Consider the following 20,210-nt stretch of genomic DNA (forward strand, 5'->3'; position numbering starts at 1 on the left):
CACAGTCTAAAAAGAAAAAAAAATTTCAAGGGCTACTAGGCAGCACACCGGAGGAACCCACAGAAGACAACCTGATGGAGATAGCCAGAGGCAGACGATGAGACAGGCGCAGAAGCAGCAGCGCCAGGAAACACACTGACATCAGACTGCCTGGCAGAACAGTTCCAATGAGTCAAGACGACTTTTGACTTGTTTTACAATATGGACCCTTCCGTGATACGGGTACTGAAGCTAAAGCAAACGGTGGAAGGATTGGTAGTAGACAGAAACACTCTAGAGGAATGAGAAAGCAAAAACGTCGGGCAGAGACTGACGTGTTTCTGCCAAGTTCACCGAGTGCACCGGCCTCCCCTGCTTCCACCCCCCACGGCTCTGCTGCCCGAGACAGCAAGACCTGCCCTCCGCTTCCTCCTCCCCAGTCTCAGCGTGAGGACCGGGGGATGAAGACCTGTGACAACCGCCTCCACCTAGCGCACAGTGAACAATCATCACGCTGCGGTTCAGAGACCTCTGTTGTGTGCCTCGATGTGAAAACCTAACAGCTGTACACCGTGTAAGACACACATTGAAGTGGACAGTCCATCCTCACACAGGCATAAGCTGAGTGATACTAAGTATAAAGTTAACAATGTGCTTTTTATAACTTTGCTTTCAAAGAATTAGGTACAGTCTCCCTCCCTCCCTGACTCGTAATTGGAGAAACTGTGTAACAGTCTATCATCACAGGTTTTTTTTTAATGTAACAATGTTCCCAATACTGTATTATGAATATGACTGCAATGCTATAAGCCATAAGAATCTTATGACGACCCACCCATTAGTGTACAGGCCGGGCTGCCTGGGAGCGATCGTATCGGTCGCACTAGGCAACCATAAAGCAGTCATGCTGCTGCTGCTTCATCGCCGATGCGCACGTCGTTGTGCCTGTAAATAGACGCGAGTTCCCTTTCCGCGCTATCTTTTCATCATTGATGTCTAGTATGAGGTACATGTGTAACATCTACAGCCTTTCGTGTCGTCTAAGACAATAATGATGTAGGTACTGACTATTCATCTTGGAAACAGATGACGAAAACTCATGCTGTTGATAAACACAGTACAGTACTATAAATATTTTCCTTTTTATGATTTTCTTTTCTTTTTTTGGCCCACCGCGCAGCTTGCAGGATCTTAGTTACCCGATCGGGGATCAAACCCAGGCCCCCAGCAGTGGAAGCACAGAGGCCTAACCACTGGACCGCCAGGGAATTCCCTATGATTTCCTTTTTTTACTGAATTTGTTACAATATTGCTTATGTTTTTGGTTTCTTGGCTGCGAGGCATGTGGGATCTCAGCTCCCCCACCAGGGATCGAACCTGCACCCCCTGCACTGGAAGGCAAAGTCTTAACCACTGGACCACCAGGGAAGTCCCCCTATGATTTTCTTAATTAACATTTTCTTTTCTGTAGCTTACATAATTGAAAGAATACAGCATCTGACATGTAACATATAGATATGTGTCATCGACCGTTCACGTTATGGGTAAATCTTCCACTCAACAGGAGCTATTAGTAGTTAAGCCTTGGCGGGGGGGTCAAAGGTTATATGCGGATTTCCAACTGCGTGGGGGTCGGTGTCCCTTGACACGGGTCAAACGTACGTTGATGTTGTCGGGGTCAGGATTCTCACTGCAGGGAGAGGACATGCAGACGTGGAATGAGGGAGGCAAACACACGCCCACAGAGATGGGGTGGAACTGGAGGTGTCAGCTGGTGCTGTGACCTCTCACGCCTGTGCACGTGCGTAAGCGTGTGCCCACGTGCAGGCGCGCCTGTCCTCTCTCTCCGAAGGGCCTAGAAACATGGGCGTCCTGATAGCAGTGAGCACACTGTGCACATGGTGCACAGATATCGTGCACTGTGCACCCAGATATCGGTCTCTGAAACCAGTTCCTGCCAGAAGGAGCCCGGGCCCTCCAAACGGCTGACTCCAGGGTGGAGACAGAGAGGCCCGAGGAGCCTGGGTGGGACTCCTTGTGCCAGGAAGCAGGGAAGTGCTCAAAACCTTAACGACGGGGCACGCAGCCGGGACAGCACGGCTTGACAGGCCCCCCGGGTGAATCTGCAGTTTGAACACCAAGGCAACCGACAGGGCAGCTCACGGCCCATCGAGATCCGGCAGCAGTCCACGCGTGCAGGCTGACGACTGGGGGCCACATCTAAACACTGAGAACTGCCGATGACAGGGAAGTAACAAACGCTCATGAGAAACAGGCAACAGGGTAAGGTGGGAGCCTGCTGGGTGGCGGGCGGCCGCAGCAGGAATCGCCAGTGGGTGCTGTGTCGGGGAGAAACAGGCAGGAATCACCAGTGGGTGCTGTGTCGGGGAGGGCTGGGGAGGGGCCCGCACAGACTGCTTGTCAGCTCCAGTGGAAAAAACAGTAACTGAAGGCCAGGTGCAGGCAACTCCCTCTGGAATGGCTCAGGAAAGACTGCCTGTGTCTACGCACACGTGTATAGCGTGTGCGTGCATGTGCACGGTGTGTGTGCATGCGGGCAAAGCACACTCAGTTCCCTGCATCGTCTTCAGTGCCTGGTGAAGTCAGACACGTGTCAGGAACTCAGTAAACACTGTTCAGCAAAGTGGGAAGGTGCCCAAATCACTTAAACAAAACCCAGGTGGAAGCAGTCTCTGGAAGCATCTCCTGAGATCAACAATAAGAAGACATTTACAATTTGACTCTCACTCTTTTTGAACGAGTTTATCTCCTAAAGCCTCATCTGAAATGGAAACGGCTGCCTGTGACCACAAAGGAGGCCCCACCCCAAGGGCTGGGTGCTGAGTTTCTGCGGTTACGCTGCCCCAGGGGGACGACCTTTCAGGGGCCGAGAGGCCACGGCCTGCTGCCCAGAAGCAGCTCCGCGGGAAGATCCACACCCCGCTGCGGTCTGGACGGCGAACAGCATCCCACCCAGCGTCACCCTGGAAGGGGTGCCAGGCCCCTCGTTCTCACAGGTGGTGGGCAGCGTGGATGTGGGTGCCCCGGCTGTGGCCGTGGACGCGCCCCCGTGAGGGCACACCCGTGGTCCTCTGCGCGCTTCCCGTCTCGTCCTGCCGGTGTTTCTGGAGGGCCCCTGGCTCCTCCTCAGGGAGGCCCGAGAATCCTCTCCAGGAGCACCAGCTTGGTCTGCAGGTTCACGTCAAAGGGGGGCAGCCTGCTCAGGTTAAGGCTCAGCCCGGTCGTGCCTGGGACGCTGGCCAGCACCCGGTGCGTGTCCCGGTAGGGGGCCAGCTGCGCGGGGGCGGCCTCCACGAGCAGGTGCGTGTAGGCCAGCATGCGCTCGGAGCCGGGCTGCACGTCCTCTCTCTTCTCGTACCTGAAACGAGAGCAAGGCTGTGCACCGCCGGGTCCGTGGCGGCCCCGGGCACCCGTGCACGAGACGAGGACGTACCTCCAGGCACTGTTGACTTCCAGAAACCGGGACACACCTGTCTGGGCAGCGGCCACATCGATGTGCACAACGACATCTGTGGAAACCGCGTCTGCTCGGTTAGCGCTGCGAATCCGGCACCTCTGGCCAGAGCCGCAGCCGGTAGCAGGGGGCCGAGCGCCTACCTGTGCGGGAGGGCACCAGCTCGTGCAGCCTCTGCATCGCCACGCCGCCAGGGTAGTTGAAGTGGGACACGTACAGGCCTGTGGCCGAGTATGTGGCATTCACCACGAGGTGTCCTATCACGAGGAGGGACCCCACTTTACACAGCCAGGACTTCTTATAGTTAGTCAGCCTGTAAAGAGCAGTGCACGTTGCGGAAAGGCAACGGCAGCAGCGGAGCAGAAGCCCGCCACCCGCTGTCGCCGAGCGAGTCATCACCAAGCGACAGACGTGACACTGCCTCTCTGAAATTCCACCCAGATGCCAATTTAAACCCTAGATTACATTGTCAAGCATCCCACGTCATTACTTGGGTCAGAGCGTAGCCTCCGGGCCAAATACCGCGCTGCCTGTGTGTAGGTGAAGCGGACGGGATAAGGCCGCCATCACAGTGCGCAGGCAGGACCGCAGAGCCCACGGAGCGAGGCACTCAGCACCTGTCCTTTACGGGCCAGTTGTGGGCCCTGTAGACTCGGGCTGGACCCTTGACCAAAGCCTGGCCAGGCGCCCAGTTAAACACATTGGCTCACCCTAAGCACCTTCCCCTCTGTGAACCGGCAAACCGCCCCCAGGGGAGCCCAGGCAGCAGCGTCTCGGTGGTGGCACTCACACGCGGGCGCAGCCCCTGGCGGCCACGATATTGAGCACGGGGAAGGCATAGATGATGAAGCGCAGCTCCTTGTGCGGGAGAAGCGAGTACAGAGCCACGAAGCCCAGCGCCGGCAGGAGCAGTGCCAGGGCCCTTCTGTCCACGGCGCCCAGGGGCACGAAGAGCAGGCTGCAGCCCAGGCCGCGCGGCAGGGCCGAGTAGAAGTACCAGAGCAGCGGCGAGGTCTGCGGCAGGAGGGTTAAGGAGGCCACGCGCCAGCCACAGCTGCCCGTCCCCGGGCCGAGCTCAGGCGGGAGCCAGGAGCGTGCGGGAGATGCAGCCCTGATGGCGCCCCTGCCTGCAGCACCCGGGACCCCCGCGCCTCGGGCCACGGCGTGACCGCTTCAACACGCAGACAGAGGCTGGGACTCGGGTGTCAGTGCCACAGCCAGGCCGCGGATGGCGAGTGGGGCTGTGCAGAGTTCTTTAACTTTTCCCTCCATTTTTCACCGTAAAAACAGATTGTCCCAGGGTGATGGGCCCACTCGGGACTCAGTATTCTATTTGCGTGCGTTTAACTATTCCAGGATAAAAAGTGAAAAAAAGCAGATCCCCACGAGGACAAAGGAGACGCCTCGGCTACAGACAACGGGTGGCGGCCACTGGGCCAGGGGAGGCCCAGACTGCGGGGAAGAAGGCGCCAGTGCCGGCGCTGCAGCAGCCGCCGTGCTCCATCAGGTGCGGACACAGGAGGAGAGTGGCTCACCGCACAGCCCCGCCCCGTGGGCCATTGTGCAGACACTGGAAGGATACGCCCCAGTTGGAACTTTTGTTCAGGACGGTGTTGTACCAGAGCACCTTTCCTTCTGGCCATACGAGGTAGCGCCAAAAATAGGAGTCCACGGCCACCGTCAGCCCTAAGAAAAGAAGACCTCAGGAAAGAACACGGCCACCTGGGAAGCTCGGACCTCGACGCAGCTGGCTGAACGGCAGCTGCGGAGCCCTGGTCACAGGTAGATCTTCCCGAGATGCAGCCCCGTCAGCACAGAAACCAGGAGCCACCAGCAGCTTCACGTAAAGGAGCTGAGGCGTCGGGACCTATCCCCGAACGAGCCTCTTCATGCAGGTCCCTCGCGGCCGCCCGGCCTGGCTGAGACACACAGGAGAAGAGCCCCTGATGGAGGCCCCGGGCAGCAGGGGGTGGGGGACCCTTGGGCAGAGCAGCCAAGGACCTGCACCGAGACGTTTTACCACCACTGAAGGTGAAGGTAATTTCATTTAACGAAAAACAAAAATAAGAAAACCTCCCGAGTTTCGTCTCCATAAAACAAGACAAAGAAAGCACAGGCCCCCGACAGCGCGGCCGCGGTGACCCGACTCACCTAAGCAGAGGATCCCAGCCGGCACGGCGCAGCGCAGGGCCCGGGCCACCGAGACCTTCCGCAGGCAGAGCGGCAGCAGCAGCGCCAGGCCCAAGAGCAGGCTCAGCTCGGCTCTGAGGACCAGGATGGCGAAGGCCGAGAGCCGGACGAAGCGCGTCCACCTCTGCTGCAGCCAGGCTGCGAGGGCTAGCAGAACTGTAAGGCACAGGCCAAGAGGCAGGCCGCTTACTCCTCCCTCGGGAAAGGCACACAGAACCCTCCAGAAGACAGCCAGCACCTCTCAGAACCAGACCCGCCAACGCGGGCCCGAGGCTGCACCGCGACAGCCCCCCCGCCCGGCCCGCGTCCTGCGCTGTGACATAGCCCAAGCCACTTCCGCAGGCCAGACGGCCCCAGACGCCGGCGTCCATGCCGCTTCCCGCCTCCTCCTCAGCCTCGCACTCGCATGGCCAGCGCCAACCTCGGCCACCTCCTCCCCTCTCCTGCCGGCTGCCTCTCCCGCCCGGTCCCTCCAAGGTCCCTGCTCCCCGCACTCGGCCTCCCAAGGCTCCCGGAGCGTCTGCACCGGCCCCGCACGCGGCTTGCCCTCCTCCCAGCTCCGGCCCTGCTCAAGAGAAGCTGAGCCCTGGAAGCCGGGCCTCAGTCCAGCACCGAGGACAGGGCCCTGCTCCCCTTGCAGGGTTTCTGAGACGCCTGGTGGGGAGCAGCTTTCGACGGGCAGACACCTCGGAGGGACCCCCCCCCCCCCGGGCAGGCCGGCCAGGTAGCTACATACCCACAGGCAGGGCCAGCACGTTGGGGAGTGTCCGCGTGCAGTAGAACATCAGGTGGAACTGCGAGGCCGTCACGCAGCAGAACAGGGTGGCCACCGTGGCCCCAAACTGCCGCCTCACTTCTTTTTGTAAAGTCCAGAGTCCAAAGATCACGCCGAGTCCAAGGACGGCCCTGACTGAACAGAGAGGGCGCCGTGTGTGCGACAGCGGTGAGGCGGGCCCTTAGCGACCACCGGGTGTCGAAATGGCCCTGAGGGAGGGAAGCTGCCTTCGGTGCTAAAAACAGGCTGGGTGTACACGGCAGAATAGTACTCAGCCAAAGCAGAGGAAACCCTGCCACTGCAGCGACGTGGAGGAACCCAGAGGTGATCAGACTAAGTGAAGTCAGTCACACAGAGAAGGACAAATGTCACATGGACTCACTTACGTGTGGGATCTAAAACGCGCCACAAATGAATCTATATGCACAACAGAAAGAGACTCACAGACACAGAATAAATGTATGGTTACCAAAGACGAAGGAGGAGAGGGATAAATTAGGAGTTTGGGATCAACAGACACACGCTACTGGATATAAAACAGATAATTAACAAAGATACACTGTATAACACACGGAACTATATTCAGTATCTTATAATAACCCATAATGAAAAGAATCTGAAAATATACATATAACGGAATCACTTTGCTGTACATCTGATACAATGCCATACTGTGAACCAACTACACTTCAATTAAAAAAATAGACGCGTAAAATGAATGAAACTAAAATACGTTAATTTAAAGTGACAGTATATTTTTCACTGAAACTAGCATTAGGTGAATTTGTTCATTTTGTGTTTCACTCGCTATTAACTGAATTCTTTTAATTTTGAGTGTGGTGGGCCACATTTCGTGTCCTGTCACATCGTTTATTAAACTTTTCAAACTGTCAAAAAAATGGGCTGGCCGTGGAAGACGGACAGCCTAGACCCTGGCCCCCCGGATCCCAAGGTGGGGGCCTGCGGCACTCAGCCGCTGGGCAGGCCAGGAGCATCAGGACAACAGCCCAGCACTGACCCCAGTGGCCCCGCCACCTGGCCGATACCTCCAGGGCCACGTTTACCAAGGACCTGATGCTCAGACGTGGCCCCCAACTCTTCCATCGAAGGCTTCCTGGCCCCCACCACGTGACCACAACAGCCTAGAGCGAGCGTGGATTTCCGTTTCCTCATCTTTCAAGAAGCAGAATTGCTTCTTCCCCAGGAATGTGCAATTCTTAAAGCTCTCCATACAGGCCGGACCAAGCAGCCATGAGATGTGTTTGACTCAGCTGGGAAACGTGCTGCTTCTGCTCGGGGGACGGGGCTCGGCCCCCACTGCAGTCACGAGGGCACAGCCCGGCGGGGCTGACGCTGTCCCCACCCTGAGTCCCTCTGCCGAGTGGCCGAGATTCCAATAGGTGGACCCTCCTGCACGAGGGACCCTCAACCTGGGTGACTGAGACCCTCTGACAACACTGCAGTTCTCCACCCCGTCCCCGTTTGAAGATCCCCTTACCTACTAGCTGAGAATAGAACTTGGACGTTTCCAAGAGCGAAAGCACGTAAACAGCGGGGCTGGAGAGTGCCGCGATCACCAGCGGCCCGAGGAACGTCCTGGGGACCACGCCAGGGAACTCGAGATGGTCAAACTGCGGGGAGAAGGGCAGGTCAGCAGAGGCCCCAGGAAGCGGGGGTCGATGCACGGCTTGGGCGGGAACTCACCTTGTCCACATCCAGCCGGTGGTAGAGCAGGTCGTGCACGGCCTGCAGGTTGAAGCTCTCCTCCACTTTGGTGTAGGGGCAGGCAACCAGGTGGACGGCGGCTACCGCCACCAGCAGCCCCAGGAGCCGGCGCTGCCTGCCCAGGCCCGACGGCCTCTTCCCGGCCATTCTGCACGTCAGCCTCACGGACCTTCATCCACCGTCGGCACCGCCACTCGAATCGTTTTGAGAGAATAGAGTCGCAGGTCCCCAAGCTTCAAAACTCACACTCGAGTTAACACCTGGGAAATGTGTTTGAAGGGTAATGGGAATCCTTTGAACTGCTGCAGCTTCTGTAATCTGAAAACACATCAAAATAGAACGCTGAAAGAAAAATCACGGTAGAGAAGCTTTCGTACTTTAACGAGCCTTCTTACGCTTTTAAGTTGTGCGAATACTTTTCCAGGAAGAAAGACCTGAGTTGCAGGACACGAGTTTAGTCCACTGTGCAGCCGGGCCCTGGGCCAGCCCGGCACTGGAGGGCAGCAGGACGACCCCCGTGCTCGAGAAGCTGAAATCTGGCCGGAGAGTTAGGAACAAGCTGGGCTCGGCCCGCACGGTACTGGCCGAGGGAGACGGGCCGGGAGGCTGTGAAGTAGAAGGGCGGGAGGGGTGCGCCTGGAGAACTGCAGAGGGACAGCCACGAGAGGACAGGAGGTGAGGCGCAGGGCTCGGGGCGCCAGCAAAGCCCTGCACCCCAAGGATGGCGAGACAGGGCCGCGGACACCCACCCGCTGTGTTCTGAACTTCACCCCCTGAGCCTCTTAGGGCCCCGGGGAGCACCATGCTGGTCGTGAGCACAAACTCGTAGATATGGCAGAAAGCAAGAGTGTGTTCCTGGGGGGGTGGGGATGCAGACAGACGCGCCTGCAATGGACCACCCAAACACCAACAGCGCTTTGGGGGGCACCCCATGCCACGAAGCTTCCTGAGAAAACCATGCAAGTGTCTGGGGCAGTTCCTACTCGTGGAAGACCTCCATCTTTCAATCTGGCGAGGGAAGGAAGACGGCAAACTCTTCCTGTTTCTGGCTTGTCTGAAAACAGGCTTGCTTTTATTTGATCAAAACCAGAAGGGCAAGAAGTGAAAGGCGAGAACCACGGTGCTTACTGTTTGTTAAAACTACTTTTTGGTTCGAGGGAGAGGTATGAAGTCTGCACTCTCCTAGGATAGCAAGTGGGGAATCAACAACTGGGGGAACAGGAATCCTGTCTGATACGGTGGTGAGGTGAGGGAAGCAAGGGGGTCAAAGGGCTCTAAGAATGACCAAAATAACGTGCAGTTCCCAGGGAAGTAACAGAACTTTCCTCTTACCAAACATAAGGGCGGGATTTTTCTGTCCCCCGCTGCCCACTGTAACCTCAGCAAGGATGGACTCTGGTCATCACAGGGGCCATCTGTCTCCCCTGCTGGGCTCACAGCCTGAGGGCAGGGCTGACTCACCGCTGTATCAGCACAGCCTGGCGCATAGCAGGTGCTCAATAAACTACTTGAAGAAGACACTCATAAAAACTAAGCGTGGATCTCATCACAGCAGCTTACATTTTCATTAAAGAAACGCTCACGCTTTAATTTCCAGTGAAGCCGAAGAGACCACGGAACGTTCATTACTACTGCCTGTTCTCTTACTGTCCGAGGGGAAGAAGAGCCTAAGGAACTAGGAAGCATCTCCAAGGCCAGGCGGTTGGAGCAGCTGCGCAGGTGCTCCGTGGCAGGAACCCCGCTCGGGCTCACAGCTGTCCCAGGCCAGTCCCCGCACACCCCACTCCACACCTCTGCCCAGAGGAGGTTCCCCTGCGGGAAGATCTAGACTCTGTTATTTCACGAGCTGTGGGGTGAAAAGGTACCTGCCAACCCCGCTCCGGGCCCCAGGAGCTTCTCACCCAGATAAGAGTGTGCTCTGTGCTGATGACCAGCGGCAGACACCAACCGGCAAAGCAGCTTACGCTGGAAGGCGCTAGCGGCGCCCTGCATGCCCACCCGGGACCACGCGGAGACAAGCAGGACATAAGCAAGTACAGAAACCACGGTCAACCCCACCGGGCCCGAGGCGGCGAGCAGGCGCACGCGCACTGGTCCACACCTGCTTGCAGCTGTTGCGGTTGTTCATCGGAGGCACCCACAGGCCAACACAGGCCGCGACTTTAAAACACGCCGTTTCTAGGACGGGGACCCCTCAGATTAGGTGCACAGGGCTTCTCGTCCCCGTCTATTCGGATTCTAAGGTCTCTACTGAAACTGGTCAAGTCAGATGTTCACGTTATTAATCCCTAGCTGGAAACACAAAGGAACTGGTACAAATTCGGCCAGAGAAAACTCTATCATTTGTACTGCTTCCTTCTGGCAGTTCTGTCCTAGTAGAAACCAGGTAATGCCCACCTTCGTTCTTCCTAACTTAAACCACGGGTTCCAGTGCCAATTGCCTCGGGCACGTGGGGAAATGCAGGTGTCTGGAACCCCAGAAACACACTCATCAGGCCCCGGGCAAGGAGCCCCAACCCTAGGTGAGGAGACTGCCCCCAGGCGAGGAGCCCAACGGTCGTCCCGCGTGGCCACGCACGGTGAGGCCCAAGGAGCACCGCGAGAGCGCCGGCCCGGGGTCCCCGCATCCCGTCCCGAGAGCCCCAGCCGCGCACGCTGACCTCGCCAGCCCACGGCGCGGTCCCTCGCAGCGCGTCCGCCTCGGCTGCCCTCAGCCGGAAGTCGGGTGGCGGAAACCGACAATAGAGGCGACGCCCTTGCCCGAACCTAACATGGCCACTGAACCCCGGCTGCCGTCGCGGCGGGCGCTCTCTCTGACCGGAGTAAAGATGGCCGCCGCGGGCGGTGCAGGCGAGAGGCGGGCGCGAGGGGCGGGCTCGGATCTCCACGCCCCCTGTGCCCAACCTTCCCGGCGGGACGCTGACCCGGGGCCTTCCTATTGGTCGCCTCTCGTGGCGAGCCCGGATTGGGCCACATGGGGACGGGGTGGGCCCAGCCGACCAATAGCGATGGAAGGGCTGGCGCGGGGCGGGGCCCTGGCCGGCGCCGTCAAGTAGCCCCGGGACCGGCCGGCGCTTCGGAGCCGGTGGGCGGCCGGAGGCCGGAGCGCTCGGCCGGTTCCCGCTGGACCTCGGCCAGTGCCCGTGCGGCCGCGTTCCGCAGCGCTGTCCACGTCGGCCAGCCATGCGCCCGCCGGCCCCGGCCGTGCTGGGGCTGCTGCTTCTGACGCTGCTGTCGCCCGGCGAGGCCACCAAGAAGCCGACGCCCTGCAAGCGATGCCGGGAGCTGGTGGACAAGTTCAACCAGGTGGGCCGATCACCCCGCGGGGACACGAGGCCAGGGGTCTGGCCGGGGTCGCCCCACCATGGACTAGGGTTGTCCCGCCATCTACTGGGGTTACCCCCTCCGTGAACTGTGGTCACACCAGGGACCCAGGGTTGCCCCACCATGGACTGGGCCATCCCACCATGGATCTGGGGTCATTCCACCATGGACTGGGTCACCCCACCATGAACTGTGGTCACCTCACCATGGACGGGGTGAGGCAGCAGTGCTGAGCTCTGTGCGGCCGTCTCCCCGCAGGGAATGGTGGACACAGCAAAGAAGAACTTTGGTGGTGGAAACACGGCTTGGGAGGAAAAGACGCTGTCCAAGTATGAATTCAGGTGGGCGCCCTGCTCTTACTGGCCCAGCGCCTGCCTTTGGTGCCTGACGTGTTCCTGGGAGCGTTGACAGACACAGAGCGTCTCTTGGGGCTTGTCACCTGTCCTTGCCCAGGGCTGGCACACTGGCTCCTGGCTGGCCTTTTGGCTCGCACACTTGTCCCACTCGCCCTCCACTCGGCAGACACGGTGGTTTCTTAAAAACATAGGTGGCGTAAATCCCTCCTGCCCCCCCACCCCGAGCTCCGGCCTCCTCCGGCCCCATTGCAGGGCTCCCCCTGGCACACCCCACACCCGAAGCCCCACCGTGAGGACGGACAGGCCTCCCTGACCAGCCCCACCCTCCATGTTTAGTTCTCTGCCTGCACTGACTACCCCCGGCCCCAGGTGGGTGTTTGCTGCGAGTCTTTTTCCACTGAAGCGCCACTGTGGTCGTGGCCTGGCCGCAGGTGGGGCCTCGGGACACCCCTGGGGAATGGACACTGACCACTGAGGTGCCCCTTGCCCCGGCCTCGCCGTGCTGACGGCCTTGTGTTTCAGCGAGGTCCGCCTGCTGGAGATCATGGAGGGCCTGTGTGGGACCAGCGACTTCGAGTGCAACCAGCTGCTGGAGGAGCACGAGGGGCTCCTGGAGACCTGGTGGCTGCGGCTGTGAGTGCTGCGTCCCCGGGGACCAGTGCCAGCGACTCCTGGCTTTTGAAATGATGTCAGGTTTAAAAAGCTACAAAAATAGTAGGGGTTTCTTCCGTACCCATGTTCCCATCCTTTATCACCAAAGTGCAACCCTCCAGACGAGGGTGTCAGCTGGAAGAGTCTTTTGGCGTCCAGACCCTCATCTCCCAGATCCCACGATCCTCAGAAGCACGTTACATGTTCAACTGTGTTTTTGTTTTGAGGAAATCTGCCGTGTGAGATTTACTGAACACTTTTAAAATTCTCAGGAAGAAGAAGTATCCTGACTTATTTGAATGGTTTTGTGTGGAAACACTGAAAGTTTGTTGTGCTCCAGGAACTTACGGGCCAGACTGCCTGGGTGAGTTTTCTGCGGGGACTCGTGAGCGTCCTGTGTGTTTCCGGTTAGCCCTGTGATTCCCGGCTGGGCAGGAGCCCGGGTGGGAACGTGGGCCCTGTGCAGCCTCCTCCCAGCTGCAGCGATCTTCGCCTCTGGGTATCTGGTCCCAAGTATGCTCCTAATTCAGGGCTCCACAGACCCCCTGGTCGCCCACCTGGGTGCCGCCCTCTGGGTGCGGGGAGGTGGTCCATAAGCAGCGAAGCCCGTGTGAGAGGCCGGGGCCAGGGGCGTCCAGCCTCCGGGGGTGAAGAGACTGAGTGAAGCCATGGCTGCCGCCCAGGCGTCACCAGAATGTTCACGTGGATCAACTGGGCAAGGGGCATGATGCTGGCGCTCAGGCCCCACCCTGGCCGAGGCTGCCCCTGCCTGTCCCACCGGTGTGGCGTCACAGCATGGGCCCTCACTGTCCCGTCCTTGGCCCCGTGTCCCGCGTGAGGCGAGCCAACGCGTCCTCCAGACCCCTCGCCAGCGCGGGGCTCCTGCGTTCCCAGACAGAAGGGCTGAAGCGAGACGCAGAGAGCTGCCAGCGTGGGGCTCCTGCTCCCAGACAGAAGGGCTGAAGCGAGACGCAGAGAGCTGTTTTTACGAATGTGTCGCGGGGTGCGCTCTGAGCGGTCTCGGGGTCCCTGCAGCGTGCCAGGGCGGGTCCGAGCGGCCCTGCAGCGGGAACGGTCACTGCAGCGGAGATGGCAGCAGACAGGGCGACGGGTCGTGCCAGTGCCACCTGGGGTACCGGGGACCGCTGTGCGCCGACTGCATGGACGGCTACTTCAACTCACTGAGGAATGAGACGCACAGCATCTGCTCAGGTACCCAGAGCTGCCTGTGTAGATGGGAGGGGGACCCGGTGGCCGCTGACCCAGGCTTCTGGGAGCTGAGGGGGAAGGCGTGGGCCCTTGTACGACGTAAGAAGGGACATGACAGGACCAGCAGCCAGGGATGGTCTCGCTTCCTGTCTCCAAACAAGCCCCAGGAGGGACGTGTGAGTTGCTTACCCGCGATGTCCTTCTGGAGAAGGGCTCGGAGGGTGGACAGTGTGGCACCTCCAGCTGTGTGACGTCCACGCTGGTCCCGGGGCCCCGGACCTGCACCTGGGGTGTCTGGCCCAAGCTTGCTCTCCCCGCGGCTGTCCCAGCAGGAGGCTCGGGTGTCCTTGGGCGCAACTCGGGGATCAGAGGCCGGTGTCCCCGCTGTCACTCAGGCTTAGGGTCTCGGAGTGAGCAGAGGCAGGGCCGAGTCTGGCCACGTCAGGGCACCAGCAGGGTGGGGAGGTGGCCCAGGTGAGAACCGGGACAGCGGAGGCCACGCAGTGTGACCTCCTGGCCCCAGGTCCCCGTGTAGAGGATGCGCCGTCTTGGTCACCCTGGTGTCGGGGAAGGTGGGCTCTCCCACCTGGGTCTTCAGAGGTGCCCTGGCTGTCGTTCTGGGCGCCCCCGTGAGTTCTGAGATGGGCCGTGGGGTTGCACGGGTGGAGCCTTCTCGGCTGTGATGGGCACGCTTCTCCTTCGGTTGGGGAGGCCCATGCCCTGCTCGTGAGGCTGCGTCAGCCCAGGATGGCGTCCTCTGACGGGGTGTAGATGTGTAAGTCCAGGGAGGAAGCCATGAGGCGCACCCTGTCTCGATGTGTTTTCTCGTTGGTTGTCACTGATGTACAGGAAGACCTTTTGGGCGTCAGCAGTTGTGTTGAATTCTCCCGTCAGGGTTGGCGGTGAGGCTGTGCTCCCTTGGGCATCCCCGTGGAGAATGTGCTGGGTGCCTGGGAGGCCAGCCTCTCTGATTCCTACCCCCAGGCCTTTCCCGGGCCCAGAACGTCCACGCGTGTTGGCGGGCGGCATGCACACACCCAGCTGGGTGTGGGCTCCAGCATTTGGGAGGCTACCTCTGCCAGGTCACGAGCAATTCCTCTGGAGTCCTCGTTTGCTGAGAATTTTATCACCCCTGGGCGTGGAAATCCCCATGTGTTCTCCTCTCTCGTTAAGTTCAGGGATGTTGTGAATCACACGAGTTTCTCTGTCGTTGACCGTATCTTGCTCCGCTGGGATTTTTTGCTGGTTTGCGGTTTTTGTTTTCACCCTATGAATGTCAGCTCCTAATTTCCGAAACGCCCTTTGCATCGAGTTCACTCCTGAGACGGGATCCCCACGTACTGACGGCCATCCCACCTCTGCCTTCCAGCCTGTGACGAGTCCTGCAAGACGTGCACAGGCCCTACCAACAGAGACTGCGGCCAGTGCGAAGTGGGCTGGGCGCGGGAGGACGACGCCTGCGTAGGTGAGGCTGGCGGCTGCCCTCCCCCACCCCTTCCCCCCACTCTGTCGTGGCGTCTGCGCAGCCCCCAGCTACCCTCAGGACACCCCACTCCTGCCCCCTGCCCCCTTCTGACTCGTGGGGAAGCGGCCTCCGACGTTCCAGGCTGTATTGTAACGGCCACGGCGTGGAGGCTGGGTTGCCTGCCGGTGGGCTGGGGAAGCGGCCTCTGACGTTCCAGGCTGTGTTGTAACGGCCACGGCGTGGAGGCTGGGCTTGCCTGCCTGTGGGCTGGTTGCTGTACGTGAACCCTCTGTGGCCTGGACTCTGGGCTGGGAAGGTGGCCCCTGTCCCCCGTCCTTGCCATCAGGTGGCCCCGGTGGTCCTGTTGGCTCAGGGCCCGGGAGGGAAGCCTGGAACTTAGGCCCAATCGTGTGTCCTCGGGCCCTGGTTTCATAAAAGAGACAGACGTGGGGTGGGGGGCTCTGGCCGGCAAGTGGACACTGCAGGGCGTGGGCAGCCTCTGACTGTGGTGGACTCTGCACGGCCCCTCGGTCTGGAGGCCCTAGCCGTGGCGCGTGGCTCTCCCTGTCCACCGTGCCCAGCCAGCCGGGGCCCCGCCTGTTCCCGGGGTGTCTTCTCCTCGAGCTGCAGCCCTACAGCCCGGCCGCCAGCATCTCGGCCCTGCCCGAGTGCACGCAGGCCCAGGTGCTGGCGGGGGCGGTGGGAGGCGTGAGGCCTCCCGCCAGGGCCTCGGTTTTGGTCTCGTTCTCACAGCTGCTCAGCTGCAGGCAAGTCGGGGGCCCCCCGTCCCACATTGGACGGGGAGGGTGGGGCCCCCCAGCCCCCTTGGAGCTTCACCGAGGCCCCGGGGAAGCACTCACGGGTCAGCCGCTGGTCCCACCTGCACGCGGAGGCCCCGAGGATGACTGACCGTGTGTCCCCCACGGCGGTCCCTCTGGCCAGCGGTCGGGGCGCGGCTGCCGCCCTCAGCTGTGCCATCCTCTCCAGATGTGGACGAATGCGCGGCAGAGCCGGCCCCCTGCGAGGAGCAGCAATATTGCGAGAACCTCAACGGCTCGTTCGTGTGCCAGGGTGAGCGCGCCGCCCGGCCTGCCCGCTGCAGCACTCCTTCCCCCGAGATGCTTGTGGTGTGTCCGCAGGACCCCTGTATGCTCTGCCTACTTAAAACACTGAAGGTGGCAACACAAGTGATAGATGTTTCCTGAAGAAGAATCAGAGAATTCAGATAAGTTGAAAAGAGTTGACCAGCATCCAGTCCCTGGGGAGGGCCCCTGGCAGGCCGGTCGAAGCAGCGCTGGTCTGAGCGGCGCCTTGCTACCTGTCTGTTTTTCATTCAACGGTACCGTGACCGCCTTTGCATGTCACATTTCTGTACATCGTGGTAATTATTTTGGAGCACGCTGTTATTTCACAGTTTCTTCAACAATCCGTATCATTGAGTATTTGTCATACACGGTTTCCCACAGTTACAAACTTTGAAGATCCCTGTAGGTAAAGCTTTTTACATTCTTCATTATTTTCTTTGGATGAGTTTCCGAGTTGGTCAGTTCAAGGGAATGTGGATTTTAGGCCCACCCAGCCCCCAAAAGGTTGAAAGGTGGTGCCGATTCCTCGCCTTCCCCCCTGCGTGCCCCCTCACCGTGTCCGCGGCCATGCCGTCCTGTCCCCATGTTTGTGGACACACAGCTTCAATGAGACGCCCCCAAAGCATCACACTTTCTCTGCCATTGTTGGCACCAAGCTCCTAGCAGTGTCACAGCTGGAGGCGGGTTTTGTTTGAGAGAAGATGCTGCCCCCCATCCTTCCCGTGACAGAGGTCATGGAGGGGCCCCATCACTGCTGCTCCCGCAGCCCGGCCTGCACCGAGGTCCCTCAGCAACACAGGACCAATGGTCAATCGGTCAATCGCAGCTAGTGCGCACTTTGCCTCAAGCGCACGCTGTCTGCTCCCCAACGCCCCCAGGATGGGGACACTGGGCTCTCCCGGCCGCAGAGCCTCCACCATCTCGTATGTGGTTTCAGGTCGCACTTTGCCCACAGGATGGGGGTCTCATGTCGTCATCTCCCTCCCCTCTTGTTTCCAGAATGTGATTCCACCTGCGTGGGCTGCACAGGGAAGGGTCCTGGACAGTGTAAAGAGTGCCTCCCCGGCTACTCGAAAGAGAGCGGCCAGTGCGCAGGTCAGCGGGCGCATCTGCGTTCAACTCGGGGGCGGGAACCTTCCCAGAGGCCATGCGCGCTGGTGGGGACGGGACCCTGGGCTGCAGACGCTGATTCTCACGCGCCCATGGGGGTGGGGGCCGAACAAGGGCCTGCAGGCTCCGTCTGGGCGACCACTTCGACAGTCAAGCCCGGCTGGAACCCGGCTGGAGAACCACCGGGCTCCCGCCCTCACATTTGCCTGGACCGTCTCTTCTTCCCGCCCCCGACGGCCTGGCTCTGGGGCTCCTGTTAAATCCTCCCTTCTGCCTCCTTTCTCTAATGGGATGGTTCCGTCTCTGCGCTTTCTGTGTGTGAGGGAATCATGACGTGTGCATCCCTCGATCCCCGATGTGCATGTTTGCTGAACGAAGTCACCTGCTCAGTGGAATGTGTTTATTTAGACATTGACGAGTGCTCGCTGGCGGAGAAGCCCTGTCTGAGGAGGAACGAAAACTGCTACAACACACCCGGGAGCTTCGTCTGCGTGTGCCCCGAGGGCTTCGAGGAGGCCGAGGACATCTGTGTGCAGACGGGGCCGGCAGGGGCCGGTGAGTGACCGCTCACCCCACGGCCACCCTCTGCCCTCGGCCGCGGGGCCTCGGTGCGCTGCCACCTGTCCCCAAGTTAAGAAATTTACACAAAAAGTGGCCCTGGGATGATGGGAGCCGGGTTCCTGGAAGACAAGAGCGTAAAGTCCTCTATGGGGACGAAGCCCCGGGGGACTCCCCCTTGTATGGGTGGAGGGAGATGCAAAGGAAGGTCAGCAGACGGGCCGCCAGCTGAGCAGCCCCCGGGTCCGCCTGAGACACGTGCAGGGAGGCGGCGGGAGGGGCAGACGGCTCCACGGGGGCTCCTGGGAGCCGTGACAAAGCGCCACAGACCCCGCGGCTTCAACCCTAGAGGCGCGTTGTCTCCCAGTCCTGGGGGCTGGATGTCTGAGATCAAGGTGTCGGCAGGGCTGCCTCCCCCGAAGCCTGTCGGGGAGCATCCTTCCTGCCTCTTCTGGCTCTGGTGGCTGTCACTCTTGGCGTTCCTGGGCTGGCAGCTGCGTCCCTCCAGCCTCTGCCTCTGTTTGTCACATGGCCTTCTCCCTGGAGCCTGTGTCCGAAGTTCCCTCTACTTATAGGGACACCAGCCATTGGGTCAGGGCCCACCCCAGTGAGTTCTTAACCTGCTCACCTGCAGGGACCCTATTTCCAAGTAGGGTCACGTTCACAGGCACCGGGGATTAGGATGCCAACCTGCCTTTTTTTGGGGGGACACAGTTCTTCCCACAGTCATCTCATACAAGTTCTAGAACAACACGGAGAACGGGAAAGAAGCCACGTTAAAAAAGACAAGGGCTCAGAGTTTTCCCAAAGCAGTAAGACTTGGGAGGCTCCAGAAGCTGCCTGGGTCCCGGCAGGATAAAGAGAAGCTAATCCACACGTAGACGCCCTGTAGGAACCGAGGGGCCTGACAGTCAGCGAGGGCCGCGGAGGGGCCGCAGCCACGCACCGTCTGTCCCCACACGTCACGCAGGCTGTTGTCTCGTCCCAGCTGGTTCTGGGGGCACCCCCTCGGCTCCCATTGCCCGTCTCTCCCACAGTGGTGTGGCGGCTCCGGGGTGCCGTCGGGACACCCCAGCCGTGGGGTGCTTGGGGCTGCTGCATCCAGAGGGAGCCTGGCGCCACCCCACGGCCATGGGCAGCGTGTCCACGCGTTACCACGGCCCCAGCGCCCGCCTCGTGGCCGCGTCCTCAGGACCTTTCGTGCTAGGATTTTACGGACTGATCTGTTTGTTTTCTGACAGAAGTCACGGAAGCAAGCCCAACACAGCCACTGTCCCGTGAAGATTTATGATGTGCGTCCACGTCAGAAGTCACACCCGCCCTTTAAATTATTCAGACTGTCGTCCTGGACGTGGCCCTTCATGTCACACCGTCGCTCCAGGGGAAGCTGCTTTCATGGAAAGGGCTGATGCTTATTTGACCCTTAAAGCTGCATTTCTTGGTTGTTCTTAAACAGATTTGTATATTTTGATACCGTTCTTTATAATAAAATTGGCCACTGAAGGTAGTCGGGCAGACAACAGGTGTGCGTTTGTCTCCTTGGAAGCGTGTGGACCTTTAGAACAGAGTTTGCCCCGTCCTGCTGGAGCCCCCAGGCCTGCGGGGGTTTTTGAGGCAGCACAGCCAGGCTGTCCCCAAGGGGCTCCTGCCACCACCCCCCAGGCTTGCAAGCACCATCAGAACCTTAACTGGGTGAGTTTCAGGGCCCCACCTTTGGGCCGCTAGAGTGTCGCCAGGGACCCTGGGGGCGAAGCTGGAGAAAAAGTCAGTCGTGAGCCCCAGGGCCAGGTCATCACGTGGGAAGAAGGCTGCATGGACCCCCCGCAGCCCAGCCCAGCCCGTTCCCACCAGTCTGTGTGGCGGTCAGACCACAGCTTCCGCTCCAGCCCCCCAGGGCTGCCCCCCAGTGAATGCCCAGTGGCCACCACCCCACCCACTCCCCTCGCTCATGCTCCCCCAGCCCCTCTGGCCTCCTGTCCCCCCGCCCCGAGCCAGGCCTCACGTCATCCCTGTGAACACCTCCCACTGTCCTGGCGCCAGTGGCCATCCACCTGTCCCCTTGCTGCACCTGTGCTCTCCGAGCCCGAGCTGGGCCCTCTCACCTGGGCACTGGGACAGGGCACCTGCAGGTGGGACTCTGCCCCAGGGGTCCCTGCTGGGAAGGGGCGACCACAGCACCCAAGGGCCGCAGGCGCTGGCCACACCCCAGTGCACCTCGGGCTCTCCCCGGTCTCTTGTCTCTGCCATGGCAGAGGTGGAGCTTCCAGTGCCAGGCCTGGGGTGGGGGGGGCCGAATCCCTAGAGGGGG

At 60.2% G+C, this 20,210-nt stretch overlaps 2 protein-coding genes across 2 annotated transcripts; one reads left to right on the top strand and one right to left on the bottom strand.

The window, feature by feature from the left end:
- Positions 1 to 2,448: 2,448 nt before the first annotated feature.
- ALG12 (ALG12 alpha-1,6-mannosyltransferase) lies at positions 2,449 to 10,862 on the bottom strand. The gene is made up of 10 exons (XM_082849288.1): positions 10,805 to 10,862; positions 8,124 to 8,462; positions 7,918 to 8,050; positions 6,381 to 6,554; positions 5,606 to 5,800; positions 5,037 to 5,140; positions 4,245 to 4,468; positions 3,598 to 3,767; positions 3,434 to 3,509; positions 2,449 to 3,358 (listed from the first exon to the last, which is right to left on the bottom strand). The coding sequence occupies exons 2-10, from the start codon at positions 8,289 to 8,291 to the stop codon at positions 3,127 to 3,129; spliced, it is 1,476 nt and encodes a 491-aa protein (XP_082705414.1). The 5' UTR covers positions 8,292 to 8,462; positions 10,805 to 10,862; the 3' UTR covers positions 2,449 to 3,126.
- Positions 10,863 to 11,274: 412 nt separating this feature from the next.
- Positions 11,275 to 19,416, top strand: CRELD2 (cysteine rich with EGF like domains 2). Its single transcript, XM_082849474.1, has 10 exons — positions 11,275 to 11,450; positions 11,727 to 11,809; positions 12,347 to 12,457; positions 12,748 to 12,839; positions 13,511 to 13,687; positions 15,054 to 15,149; positions 16,137 to 16,220; positions 17,234 to 17,329; positions 17,753 to 17,899; positions 19,144 to 19,416. Exons 1-10 carry the CDS (start codon positions 11,328 to 11,330, stop codon positions 19,191 to 19,193), a joined length of 1,059 nt encoding a protein of 352 aa, XP_082705600.1. The 5' UTR covers positions 11,275 to 11,327; the 3' UTR covers positions 19,194 to 19,416.
- Positions 19,417 to 20,210: the final 794 nt, after the last annotated feature.

This window comes from Leucopleurus acutus (assembly GCF_964270905.1).
Source record: "Leucopleurus acutus genome assembly, chromosome: 11".
NCBI lineage: Eukaryota > Metazoa > Chordata > Mammalia > Artiodactyla > Delphinidae > Leucopleurus > Leucopleurus acutus.